At 54.0% G+C, this 13,206-nt stretch overlaps 1 protein-coding gene across 1 annotated transcript in view; it reads left to right on the forward strand.

Annotated features, from left to right (window-relative positions):
- The first annotated feature begins 4,466 nt into the window (after window positions 1–4,466).
- PASK (PAS domain containing serine/threonine kinase) overlaps window positions 4,467–13,206 on the forward strand; it is a 38,068-nt gene continuing 29,328 nt past the window's right edge. Inside the window, exons 1-6 of the mRNA XM_045559894.1 lie at window positions 4,467–5,043; window positions 6,577–6,809; window positions 7,494–7,664; window positions 8,551–8,691; window positions 9,229–9,363; window positions 11,244–11,504. Coding sequence (XP_045415850.1) covers window positions 4,803–5,043; window positions 6,577–6,809; window positions 7,494–7,664; window positions 8,551–8,691; window positions 9,229–9,363; window positions 11,244–11,504 — 1,182 coding nt within the window. The 5' untranslated portion in view covers window positions 4,467–4,802. The remainder of the gene's footprint in view (window positions 5,044–6,576; window positions 6,810–7,493; window positions 7,665–8,550; window positions 8,692–9,228; window positions 9,364–11,243; window positions 11,505–13,206) is intronic.

Raw genomic sequence — 13,206 nt, forward strand, 5'->3', positions numbered from 1 at the left:
GGTGGCCGGTGTTGCGTCCCTAGCAACCGTTAGGGCGGGCTTCTCGGTTCCGGCTCGCAGGCGCCAGTGATTGGTCCGCGGTGCCTGTCAGTCGGCGCGAGTCGCTCTGCGATTGGACGGTGGGCTAGAAGCGCGAATGGGCTCTCTCCCGCGGTTTCAAGCGAGCTCCGCGGCCGTGCTCTTCGCAGGCCTCAGGTGAGATACCTTCGCTCCGAGAGAGGGTCAGGCTCCGCCACGTCCCGAGGGCTGCCGTCGGCCCTGCGGCCCCGCGCACCGGCCCGAGGGTCCCTCCGCGGCTCTCGGACCAGCCCAGCCGCGACCCCTGGCGCCCCTCGCGCGCCGCCGGCCGCCTCCGCTCGGTACCGGGCGCGGGGTCCGGCCGTTACCCGGGCCCGCCCGCGCTCCGGGTGCCGGCTCGGCGCTCTGCGGGCGTCGTCCGTCCACTGCCCGCCCCACCGGAAGGTAAGTGCCGGGGAACCGCGCCCTGCCGTGCCCCGGCGCCCTGCGGCTGGGGCGGGCCGTGGGGGCGTCGCCGCCGGCCCGCGGCTTGGTGCCCACGCGTGCCTGGGCGGCGTCCTTGCCCTTCTTCGTCCTCACCGGCCTTGCTTTTCCCAGAGCAGGACGGGGGCCTGCGCGGAAGCCGTGGGATGCTGCCTGATGCCTTTCATCCCGCCCGCCCTTCCACTCCTCAGCCAGTAAATCCGCCCCATTCTCTGCCGATTTTTCTCCTAACGGGTTCCCTTGTCGCAGGTTTGCTATTACCTTAATTTAACACCTTATAATTTCTTTCCTGGAATACTGCAGCCTTTCTCTTTGCTGACCTCACACAGCACAGGAGGCGCGGAGGGAAAAAGGACTCCTCTTCCCGGCTGCCCTCCCAACTTTCCTCCCCGAACGCCACTGTAACATTCAGTAATGCAATTAAACTTCTGTTTGATGTATCAAATTTAGACAGTATTTATCTACTTTCTCCCATGAAAGACAAAAACACTGGGGCCCTTACCCTCCCTTCACATTTCCTGCTTTTCCCTCCCATTTTGTGTTAGTTACTTTTCCAAAGTAAACTTTTGTAACATTTTCAGTGTATTCTGAATAGTTATCTTGCTTTTTAAAGTAAAGTTTAGTAACATTGACGATGAAGTCTGAAGAGTTATGTTTTTTGCAAATTAAAGTTTTATATCAGTATATTCTGAAGCGTTATATTTGTTAAAGAAAAGTTTTATAACATTTGCAATGTATTCTGAAGCTGTGTTTTGAGCTTTGGGTATAGGTCGGTTCTAAGAGTAGAAAACTGCCTTTTATGTGATCATACCATTATTATTTATTGTAGAAATAAGTGGCGTATTTAGATGCTTAGAGAAGGAGATAGAAACTTGTGGCTAAATGTCACATTAAGTGTTGCTACTTGAAGGAAAATGACACATTCTAGTAACTTATTTGATTTCTTCCTGGCTTCCTATACATCTTTTGGTTTGTACTGAGCTGTTGCCTTCCAGGATCCCGTGCTGGGTCTGTGTGCGGAACATCTCTTAGTTTTTTAGTGTCTGTTAGTTGATTCATACGAAAGAGTAAAGGCGATGTCAGTCATGAATCATACCAGTGAGGTGGACTCATTTAAGCCCACCACCCGCATCAGGGGTCAGGAGACCCAGTGCCACTGGCCCCTTCCCCACCCAGTGCCCCGCTGGACCCTCAGAGAAACCACCTGCCTGAAGTTTGGATTTATCAGTCTCTTATTTATGAAGTAGTTTATCAATTGTGTGTGAATCCCTAAATAATATATTTAGATCATTTTGTTTTATTTAGATTATTTTGTATAAGAAAGGAATCTTACTGTTGATGTCATTTATAACTTGATTTTTTCCACTCATTAGATTTATCCTTGTTTTCACTGCTGTAATTCATAGCATGAATATGCCAGAATTTTCTTGTGAATGAGTATTTGTGTCGTTTCATTGCCTTCCTGCCTTTCTGTCTTTGCCATTGAGAACCATGCTGCCGTGAACATTCTTGTGTGTCTTGCTACCCACATGCAAGAGTTTTTCTAGATTATAAATCTAAGTGGAAAATGCTGTGTAAGAGTAGGTAAATGTTTGATTTAAATGTTTTCTAAAGAGATTGTATTAATTTGTTCGAGTTCTGTTGATTCATATCCTTATCATTTGGTGTTATAAGAATTCTTAATTTCTTTTGATTAGTAGGTATAATATTATAGTGATTATGATAATAAAGTTAAGCTTCCTGTCATAGGTTTATTGGCCACTAGGATTTCCTATTCTGTGAAACTCTTTTTCCTATTGTCATTTTTCTGTTGGGCCATGTGTCTTTGAAAAATTTTAACTGTTAAATTATTGACCTTTAAAAACCACTCTAGGCTGGGCACAGTGGCTCACACCTGTAATCCTAGGACTTAGGGAGGCTGAGATAGGGGGATCGCTTGAGGCCAGGAGTTTGAGACCAGCCTGGGCAACATAGTGAGACTCTGTCTCTACAAAAAATAAAAAACAAGAATGGATGTGGTGGCATGTGCCTGTAGTCCCAGCTACCTGGGGGCTGAAGCAGGAAGGAGGATTGCTTGAGCTCAGGAGTTTGAGGCTGTGGTGAGCTGTGATTGCTCCACTGCACTCCAGCCTGGGTGACAGAGTGAGACCCTGTCTCTACAACAAACAAACAAAAAAGCTAAACTATTCTGGATATTAATTCTCTGTTAGTTATATACATGGCAAATATCTTTTCCCAAATTGTGGTTTGTTGTTTCATTTTCATTATGGTATTTTTTTGTGAACAGATGTTCTCAAATTTAATGTTAAATTCGTCAATCTTATTTCATAGCTAGAGCTTTTTGTGCCTAGTTAAAAAAAAAACCACTTTCCATATCCCAAGTTCATACAGATAGTCTCTTCTATTTTCTTCTAAAAGTTTAGTGTTTTGACTTTCACAAATCAGGTCTTTTATACCCTGGGCATGGACTTTTGCTATGACTCTGGCTTTATATTGAGTTTTCACATCTGGTGGGCTGACACCTCCCCCCTCCCCCCGACTACTGTGTGTGACTCTCAGGGGTCTTGGATCTGTAAATTTATTTATTTGTTATTGAAGATCAAGTTAATCCTTTTCTCTTTAAATACGTCCTCCTCTCCATTCTGTCTCCAGTTAGATACTTGTTAGGTTATCTGTGTCTCTAACTCTTAGTTTCTGTCACATTTTTATCTTGTCTCTCTGTGTTACATTCTGGGTTATTTACTCAAGTGTATCTTCTAGTTCACTGTTTTCTCTTCAGCTGTGACTGCCTGTTTTATCCATCTATTGACATTTTAAAAATTAACTTTAGTACAATTTACATAAAATAGAATGTGTTTGTACTAAGTATATAGTTCAGTGAGTTTTGAGACATGTGTACAGCCGTGTAGGCACAACTGCAGACAAGTGATAGAACACTTTCATCGCCCTAAAATTTCCTTTGTGCTCTTTCTTTTTTTTTTTTTTTTTGAGACAGAGTCTCGCTCTGTTGCCTGGGCTAGAGTGAGTGCCGTGGCGTCAGCCTAGCTCACAGCAACCTCAAACTCCTGGGCTCGAGTGATCCTCCTGCCTCAGCCTCCCAAGTAGCTGGGACTACAGACATGTGCCACCATGCCCGGCTAATTTTTTCTATATATATTTTTAGTTGTCCAGATAATTTATTTCTATTTTTAGTAGAGACGGGGTCTCGCTCTTGCTCAGGCTGGTCTCGAACTCCTGACTTTGAGCGATCCTCCTGCCTCCCAGAGTGCTAGGATTACAGGCGTGAGACACCATGCTCAGCCTAGCCAGTTATTTTTGAGAAACTATTTTTTTCTTGTTTTTGCGACTCTATTGGTTATATTCTTAAACATAAACACAGGCATTTTATATTCTGTATCTGATAACTTAATATCTATTCTTGTGTGTCTAAATCACTTTGATTTTTCTGTAGGCGCTTGCTCATGGTAGTTTGTTTCCTTCTCTGTTTGGCTGGAAGAGAGCATATTTATCTTAATCTCTGGAGAACCTCAAGCCTGTGCTTAGGATACTGTGCTTCTGAGAGCGTTGCCTTTGCTAGGACCTACGGGTTGCTCTTAAGTGAGGGCCACACAAGTCCCTTCAAGGGTCCCTGGCTTACGTTAGGAGTCTCAGGATAGCTCTCCTTGGGACAACTCAGCCTCACAGTTCTGGTTTCAGCTCCTGTGAGTTATTCTTGCCTGTGCCAGTCTCTCACACTTTCAGGAATGTCAGAGATGCACAGAAGGAGTATTCCTCGTGGGCCTTAGCTGTTCTGGGCCACAGGGGCCACTCAGAGTGACCCAGGCCACGCAGTCTCAGCTTCTGCTTTGCTGGAAGCTGCCTGGTGGTCCCGTGGGCTGCTGGTCGGACCCACCATTGAGGGGAAAGCCGGGCCCAGGGTGCTGTGCAGACCCCGGGGTGCTGTGCAGACCCGGTGTGCTGACAGCTTCTTGTGGCTTCCGGAAGGACCTTCTTGACCTTGGAGCATTTCCAGTTTGTGTGAGTCTGCAGCCCCTGCCTCTTCTTCCGGCCCCTCCTTCTCTGTTCTGCTTTCCGCTCTCTTTCCTGCTCTCTCTCCTGTACCGCCCTACATTTCTCTGAAAGCTTCTTTTAGCACAGCCTTGGGCTGACTGTACTCACATTGCGGGTTCTGACCTGGGGTGGCAGTTGGGTGTGTGCTTTGGGAGCTGAGCTTAGCGCGGCACGTGAAGAGTTAGTTGGTTAAACTGCCTTTCTATTCTTGCGTTGCAGATGCTGATCAGGTTCTCGTTGTTTTCCAGTTGATGACTGCCAGGGGCAGAGGCTTGGTGACTGGCCCGCGCTCTTCCATGGAGGACAGAGGCTCAGCGGCCTTCAGAGAGGACCAGAGATGCCTGTCTGGGGGCCTCCCCTTGCCAGTGCTGCCGGAGGGCCCCCCTGCACAGACCGTCTCCAAGCCCAGCAAGTCGTTTCCCTCGGCGCGCCGACTGCTGAGCAGGAGGAATGGGCTTTCTAAGCTCTGCCAGAGCAGGATGGCGCTCTCTGGTAATGACCTTCTGGTCATCGTGGGGGGCAGTGTTGGCGTGCAGACGTGGACTTGCTCTGTTTTCTCCCCGTGTAAACCCTTTTGTTGGTGATTAAAGTCAGTTATTCTCTTCCTGTAGAAAAAGGCATTTGTTTGGGTGCTGGGCACACGCTGGTGGGCGACACTGGCCAGACCTGCCCGCTGCCTTGGCTCTGCCTGGTACTCGGGCACACGACCCTTCTTCTCAGGCAGTGGTTGGAATTCGCCTCCATGTTTCAGGGTCAAAGTGCAGCACAATGTTATTTCGTACTTCAGAGTGTGTGAGCGCGCTGTCTGAGGCTTGGCTGGATTACAAGTGAGATACGGGTTTGCTAATTGAGCTCAGCAGATACTTAGTGGCTGTGTGGCAGGTGCAGGCTCCCTGCCTGGACACAGACGGGGTAAGACGGGGCTGTGCAGCAGCCAGCCCTCCTTGAACGTGGGCCTCACGCAGCGTGCCGGCAAGAGGTGCTCTCAGAGCGTCGATGTGATGTGTTTGTTTTAGGGGGGTCCCTGCGGCAGCAGCATGGGGAGCTGGGGCAAGAGCTGGAGGTGCAGCGTCCCCTGGCACCAGGTGTGGCTGAGCTGCGTGTGCTGACTGCTACCTGGGAGAGGAGGCGCGAGGGGCCTCCAGCCTCAGGGAATGGGCAGGGTAGGGCCCCTGACCGAGGCAGTCAGGGGGTCCTGGGTGAGGCTGCAGAGGAGAGGAGAGGGGGTGGGAGAGAAGTGGAAGGGTCAGGCCCCGTGTGTGGTGCTGAGCCACTGGAAGAATGTGGTTGGTGCATGCAGAGAGGAGGGTGTGCCGGCTTGGAGCCTGGGGAGCTGCCGGGGCAGGAGGTACACGTGGGAGTCGTCAGCACATTTGTGTCTTGGGTGTGTTCAGAGCCACCAAGGAGCGGTGGGTGAGCTAGAGCCAGGTCCCTGGGTGGTGGGAGGTGGGGGGGAGCTCGGTGCCTGGCAAACGGCAGGTGCTCCGGGTGGAGGGGAGCCCAGGGCCGCTGGCGAGTGGAGTAGGGTGAGGACTGAGCAGGGACTGCTGGGTGGGTGTCTGGGAGCCAGTGGAGACATCGCTGAGAGCAGCTTTTCTGGAGCAGTGGGACGAGAGTGTGACACAGGACAAGAAGGCGGAGCGGGAGGCTGGGCCACAAGCAGCTGTCGCACTGTGTGCTGCTTTCCAGGAATGAGGGACAGGGCGGGAGCTGGAGGGCTGTGGGGTCTCGGGATGATGTGAAGGAAGAGACCTTCAAATTTAATTTAGATGCAGAAGTGTGGATCTCGTGCTGTGCGTGCTTCTGAGGGGACGTTGCTCTATGCTGCTGCTGAGCACCTGGTGGCCGCCTGAGGGGGCTCTGGGGACTGTGTCCAGACGCACAGTTAGAGCGCCTCAGCTCTGTGGGTTAATTTAATCCTTGGAGCCTTTCGTAGGAGTCGGGGGCAAGGGCTGTGTGCTTTGCTAGTTTCAGAAATGAACTCCTGACAGCTGTGTGAGGTGTAAAGTTTTCTTTTCTTTATAGAAGACAAATGGAGCTCCTACTGTCTGTCATCACTGGCTGCCCAAAATATCTGTACAAGCAAACTGCAGTGCCCGGCCGCACTGGAGCACACGGACCCTGCCGGGTCCCGGGCCAGCGTGTCCTGCTGCTCCCTGCTGCGCGGCTTGTCTGCAGGGTGGTCCGCGCCTCTGCTCCCCGCCCCCGTGTGCAACCCCAACAAGGCCGTCTTCACCGTGGACGCCAAGACCACAGAGGTACGTGCTGGTTCGAGACCCCCCTGTAGATGTGTATTTGGGATTTGTGCCTCAAACCTGTAACCTCAAACAGAGGAATTCATGTGTTTTAAGTGCAATTAGAACACTTACATATAAGTGTTAATAGTTAATATTAACATTTGGTAAACTATAAACATTTGGTTTTACTTACATAGTAACAAAAGAGCTAAGAATTTGGAGAATTAAATATGATTCAATCAAAACGAGTTAAATCCTCTTATCAAAATAGAGATTCAGGGAAAGGGGTAACGTGTATTGTTTACTCAGGCCTGCTGAAGTGTTGGCTCAGCTCAGCTGAGAATGAATGTTTAACATCTGGGTTAAATGCATTTGCATAAAGTACATTTATACGCAGATAAGGGAAATTGTGAGGAGACAGTTTGATGTACATTCCCGTGTTTTCTTCATAGTCTTGGATGTGTCATGTGCCGATTGGGAAGGCGTGTGGGTTCAGTCAGTGCCGGCCTGCTTGTTGCCATGTGGTTGAGCACCCAAGGGTTGGGCATCATTGGGCATCATTGCGGGGGCACTGCCGCGGGAGGACAGGCCTCTGGCTGCCCAGCTGGTCTCCAGATCATCCTTCTCCTTGGCTCTTGGCTGTTCTGGTAGTCAGAGGAGCTGCTGGTGACGCATGTGTCCTTGCTCTTCTTTGCGGCTCCTCAGATCCTGGTTGCCAACGACAAAGCTTGCAGGCTCCTGGGGTACAGCGGCCACAGCCTGATTGGTCAGAGGCTCACGCAGTTCTTCCTGAAGTCGGATTCCGACGTGGTCGAAGCGCTCAGCGAGGAGCACGTGGGGGCCGATGGCCGTGCCGCGGTGATGTTCGGCACAGTGGTGAGTGGGGCACCAGTGGGGCCTTGGCCTGGCCTGAAGGTGAGAGCAGCACGTGGCAGGAGGACTCCGACTCCTCTGCCCGGGGCTCTGCTGGGGGCTGGGTGGCACCAAGCAACGTCAGCTTCTTCAGATGAAAACGCCACAGCGGGTGCCGTTTCCTCCCCAGCTGAGGTGGAGGAGGCCTTCCCACAGGAGAGCTCCACAGAAACAGTGGCTGTGGCTGCACTCTCAGGGGCATCAGGGTGTCCCTTGTTTTGTTTGAGGGATGTAGTTTGGCTAAATCTTGCAGACCTGCAGGGCACCACACTAGATTCCCCCCCAAAAATATAATTTTATTGTCTCTGCTAAGTTTTACGTCGAAATTGACACACTCTATTTATTTGGTGTGTGTTGGAGTGGCAGGTGGCGTGTGCCCGGAAACATTTCCCTGGGGAGTTCTGATCCCCTCTGCCTGTGTGGCCAACCTGGACTGTCAGAAGGGTGAGCCCCGGGCACGGAGAGAACTCAGACAGGGTCGGCGGCACTGAGAGCCACTGGTTCAAGGGACTTACTGCTAGAAAGAAAAAAAATTAAGACATTCAGCATGTATTGGTGTCCGTTTCTTTAAGAAATAAGATGCTGCTCCCCACCCCCGCTGTACCGTGAAACTGAGGGTGAAAAGGAATCTGTTCTCCTGGTACAACCTCCAGTGGGAGATTGCGGGGTTCAGTATTAGACTATCAGAAACCTGACACTCTGGTACGTTTCTGAAACGTACGACAGGTGAGCAGGGGTTGAGAAGCTGAGGTGCCTGGAGTCCGAGGGGACCTGTCCGGGAGGCAGGGGCCCCGCCTGTGCCTGTGTCGTGGCCCAGGCCATGCAGGTGCCAGCCTGTCCGTGTCTGCAGGTGGACGTCGTCAGCCGCAGCGGGGAGAAGATTCCGGTCTCAGTGTGGATGAAGAGGCTGCGGCAGGAGCACAGCCTGTGCTGTGTGGTGGTCCTGGAGCCTGTGGAGAGGGTCTCGGCCTGGGTTGATTTCCAGAGCGACGTGAGTGTGCGAGGCAGACACCGGAGTCCCCCCCACCCCCACCCCCACCGCAGCGCCTCGGCAAGCGCCGGTCCCCGTCTCCTGCCTTGGGGAAGAAAGAGTGTGAGCAGCCTGGAGGGTCTGCCCCGTGTGCCTCTTACTAATGTGTGGGCTTGGGCAGGACCTTCATCTCCCACGCCTCAGTTTCCTCATCTATCAAGTGGGGCTATGATCGTAACCACTCACACTTAATGAAATAACATGTGCAGAGCCCTCAGCGCAGTGGCTGGCACTAGGTAGCACTCGCACGCGAGCTGGGTGTTCTTACCTGTGAATGAGACTCCAGCCTGGGCGAGGCCTCTGAAGCACAGCTCGAGGAAAGCCACAGTTTAGATAATGTTTTTATGAAAGCTCATTTGTGTGTCTCTTGCACTTGAGATGCAGAAGTCACGTTAATGGTCTTGCTTTTAGCTGGAAGGTGTTGAGGTGCAGTGGAATTTAACGCTGAAGTGTAAGAAGCTCTTATGATAACACCAGAGCTCTGGACTTTTTCTCCAGGGAACCATCACACTGTGCGACAGTCTCTTCGCTCATCTGCACGGCTTCGCGTCTGGGGAGGATGTGGTCGGGCAGCACATCGCAGACCTGATCCCCTCTGTGCAGCTCCCACCTCCCGGCCAGCACGTCCCGAAGGTAGGACCCTTGACCAGCTGCACCATGTGTTGGGGTTGAGGTCTTAGATCCACATCTGTGACCATCACCACGGATGCAGGCCGGGGATTCCTGACGACGGGGCATCCTGGGGATGTGGGCCGTGCCCGAGCTTGAGCTCCCTGTGCCTGAGCTCCTGACCAAGGCCGGAGCCTGTGTGGTCTCCCAGCTGCCCACCCTTGTTGCCTTAGTCCTCTCGCCGGAGCCTGCAGGCAGTGTGTGGGGTCTCTCCAGTGCGGGGCAGGGAGCACTGGCAGATGGGAGGGCAGTGGAGGTCTAGGGGGTGGACTGAGGCTTATTATTAGTCAGCTGAACCTTCCCGGTTCCCGCTTTCCCCACTGGCATGTGCCTTCACATAGGCGCACCGCATGGCTGTGAACTGACCTGATGTCTCGTTCCCAGCAGCCTGCAGGCTGGCTGGACAGTTGCTTTGGGGCTGAAGTCAGCTCTGCTGCTGCACAAAGTCAGAGGTCCTTTCAGGACGTCTCTAGGGACTCCCTGGTTTTCTGGCTGGCCTTAAACTCAAAGCCTCACCCTCCTAGCCTGCATTTGCCATTCTACGCTTCCCTGCTCTCTGGGAAGCTGCAGGCTTGTTCTCCTGGTGCCCTCTACCCACTTCTGCGGAGTGGCCACCCTGGCCCCACAGCTGACAGGCGCATCAGCTGGGGCCACTGCTCCAGGACACTGGGGTGGGGTCTGCCGAGTCTGGTCATAAGCAAGCCTCTGGCAAGCCTAGACATGTGTCCAAAAGAATGTGCACCAGAAGACATGTGTGAGCGTGTCCTTAGCCCTGTTTGTGATAACCCCACACTGCAACCACCCAACATCCCAACATCCCTCAGCAGCAAATGGAGACAGACACTGTGAGCCAGTGGAGAGTGGGCCGCGATGGTTCCCTGAAGAACTCACTGGGACCTGGGGTCACGCGAGGTTGTGGAACTGGGTCAGGCCTGCAGTCTCCATGGGAGTCTGGGCTCTCGAGCTCTGACTTTGATGAGGGGCAGTGCGTGTGAGGTGGGAGCTGCCCTACATCCAGGATGGGGGCAGGTGAGCTGCCACACCTCGAACACTGGCCCCCGTAGCTCCCACATCTTAACAGGGGTGAATCCTCAAACAGGGGCAGGTGCAAGGGCCTGGTCCAGTTGCCAAGCTGAAACCAGAAAGGGGACGAGCTCTTGAAGTCCTTGGTTAGGAGCACTGGGTTGGTCAGGCTCGAACTGGGGAAGCGAACCCATTCTAAGTGGTTAAAGCAGAGGAACTGTTATGCCAGGACTCGGCTTTGTGGGCATTGGGAGAGCTGAGAAGGCGAGTAGGGGGGGTGGCCTGGCTGCCCAGAGATGGGCACCGGCAGGAAGCCACTGCCCCCCAGGCTAGGGGGACGGAGGAGCATAAAGGCCTGGGCCACTCTCAGAGGTGAGCACTGGGTACATTGCCTAAGGCTGGGAGGGGTGAGAGGAACAGGTTGGCTCTTCCTTCTTCCACAAATGTGGGGCCGGGGTGTGGCCTGTGGGGCTGGCACCCTGGGGCAGAGCAAGGATGGCACAGAGGCCAGAGATGTGGCCGAGCCCTGCGCCCCACTGTCTTCTCCCCTCACCTGCCCTGCCTGTGCCCTGTCCTCATGTGGCTGCGCTTGGGTGGCTCTGGGTTCCGTCTTCCCCACCCCAGCCACTGCGCCCTGGTCAGGGCTCTGCCTTCCCTGGGGCGAGGTGGGGCCCCAGGAGAGCTGGAAGGAAGAGCTGTGTGGGCGGGAGATGTTCCTGGGACCTTCCCAAGGGTTGTGGAGCAGAACTCACACCCGGAGCGGCGCAGACTCGGTGCTCCGTCCACGTGAAACGCTGCTAAGTGACGCGCCTTCCTTTCAGAGCCTCAAGATTCAACGGTCTGTCGGAAGGGCCAGGGACGGCACCACCTTCCCCCTGAGTTTGAAACTGAAATCTAAAGCTAGCAGCGAGGAGGCGGATGCCAGCGAAGCTGTCTCCGAGCAGGGCTACTCAGCGTCTGTGTGGGTCTTCTGCACCATCAGTGGCCTCATCACCCTCCTGCCAGACGGGACCATCTACGGCATCAACCACAGCTTTGCGCTGATGCTGTTTGGTTACGGGCAGACCGAGCTCCTGGGCAAGGTGGGCTTGCCCCAGGCCATCTGGCTCCTGTGGCTGAGGAGGCTGGTCTGTGCTCCACAGGGAGGGCACGTCTGTCACTAGCGTTTGTGCCAGATGAGCTGTCCAGCTTGCTGGCTTTGCCCAGGAAGGACCTCGGGCCCAGGGAGGGAAGTCCCTGCTCAGGGCCTCCAGGTTGTTTCTTTAGACCGTGCGTTGACCACCCTCGGAGGGTCTCCAGGGTCACCCCGGAGGAGGCAGAGGAGGGCTCTGCCTGGAAGCCCATTCCCGTGGGATCTGGTCTGATTGGATCAGTGTTCGTGTCATTGCAGGGATCGATTCTCACCCATGGGCCTGTTGTGTCCTCACGTCCTCTGAGCGTGTCCTGTGGTCAGCATAGGAGGAAGGGGTTTCTGTGGCCTCCCGTCCTCAGATGTGGCTCTGTCTGAAGTCCTTTAAACTCGGAGAGGCGGGGCCTCCCAGACCCAGAGCAGGACACCTCAGGGCTCTGACTGGTGCTGTCTGCTCACCTAGGACTGTGCCGAGCAGCCCCGCTGCTGTCAAAACAACCAACGTCGCAGGTGTTGGTCACAGATCAGCCCTGTGGGCGGAGCTCGGTGGGGACAGCTCGCCCTCCTCCACGTGCTGTCAGCCGGGGTGACTGCAGGCAGGCTGGTTCCCTCAGAAGCCTCGTGCGCTCACACGCCTGGCTGGCTGGGACAGCGTCGGTCGGCAGCTGTAGCCCCTGCACGTGGCTCAGGCTGCTGCTGGGCCCCTGCCGGAGGTGACCAGGCCCTGAGTGCGAGCCCCGCAGGCGGCCTCAGAAGCCAAGTGGCATGACTTCCACAGTCCCCTTCCCATCAGGGTGGTCCCAGCAGTGGTCTGGGCTCACGGGTAGGGGACACGGCCCCCCACCTGGTGGAGGAGGTTCATGGGGTGGGAGTGGTTGTGTGTCAGCCTCCGGAGGCCACCTGACCCCACCCATTCCTGACACCCGAGCGTGCCCACGCCTGGCACTCCAGGCTCCTGGGCACAGGTGCAGGCCCCATTGCTCACCTGTATCCTTTCGCTGAGCTGTGCCCACAGGACCGCCTGGAAGGGAGGAAGCCTCTGCCCCTCATAATGTACTGGGGCGGATGCTGGGTCCCAGTGACAGAACTTCCTAAGTTCATTTGAGGCTCCAAAAGAGGTCTCTCTGTTCTCTAATAGACACTAAAAAGTGAGCTAAATTATAGTTAAAATAAGTCAAATTTAAGTTAACTAAGTAGCAGTTGACATAATTCCTGGGTGAGGGCTTCCTACAGGAGTCCTTTCAGAGAGTTTCAGGTATGGGGACACCTGTTCCTATGGCCGTGAGCAGCTGTCCAGGGTGGGGGCCAGAGAAAGTGTCCATCCTGGCAGCCCTTCCATGCTGGGCGTGCGCGTGGTTCGGGCCAGCCGTGAGCCTCCTGCGAGCTGTGTGAGGTGCGGCGTTGCTCTCAGGCTCCCAGGCCCAGCATATGTGGGGCCAAAGGCTGGGATTCTGCTCAGAAGATGTGTAGGCGTCAGTATAACTTGCCTCAGGGTGTGTTAAATTGGTCTTTTTCATAAGAAAATAGGGAAAAATCATGAATTCCTTGTTGAGTGTCAGAGGGGCTGTGGGCAGGGTGGAGGGCACGTGCTCCGGGCCGGTCCTGAACTTGAGGGGTGAGCCACCTGGAACGTGCCCACGGTGTTCTCACCTCTT

Source organism: Lemur catta, chromosome 8 (genome assembly GCF_020740605.2).
Source record: "Lemur catta isolate mLemCat1 chromosome 8, mLemCat1.pri, whole genome shotgun sequence".
In the NCBI taxonomy this organism is placed as follows: domain Eukaryota; kingdom Metazoa; phylum Chordata; class Mammalia; order Primates; family Lemuridae; genus Lemur; species Lemur catta.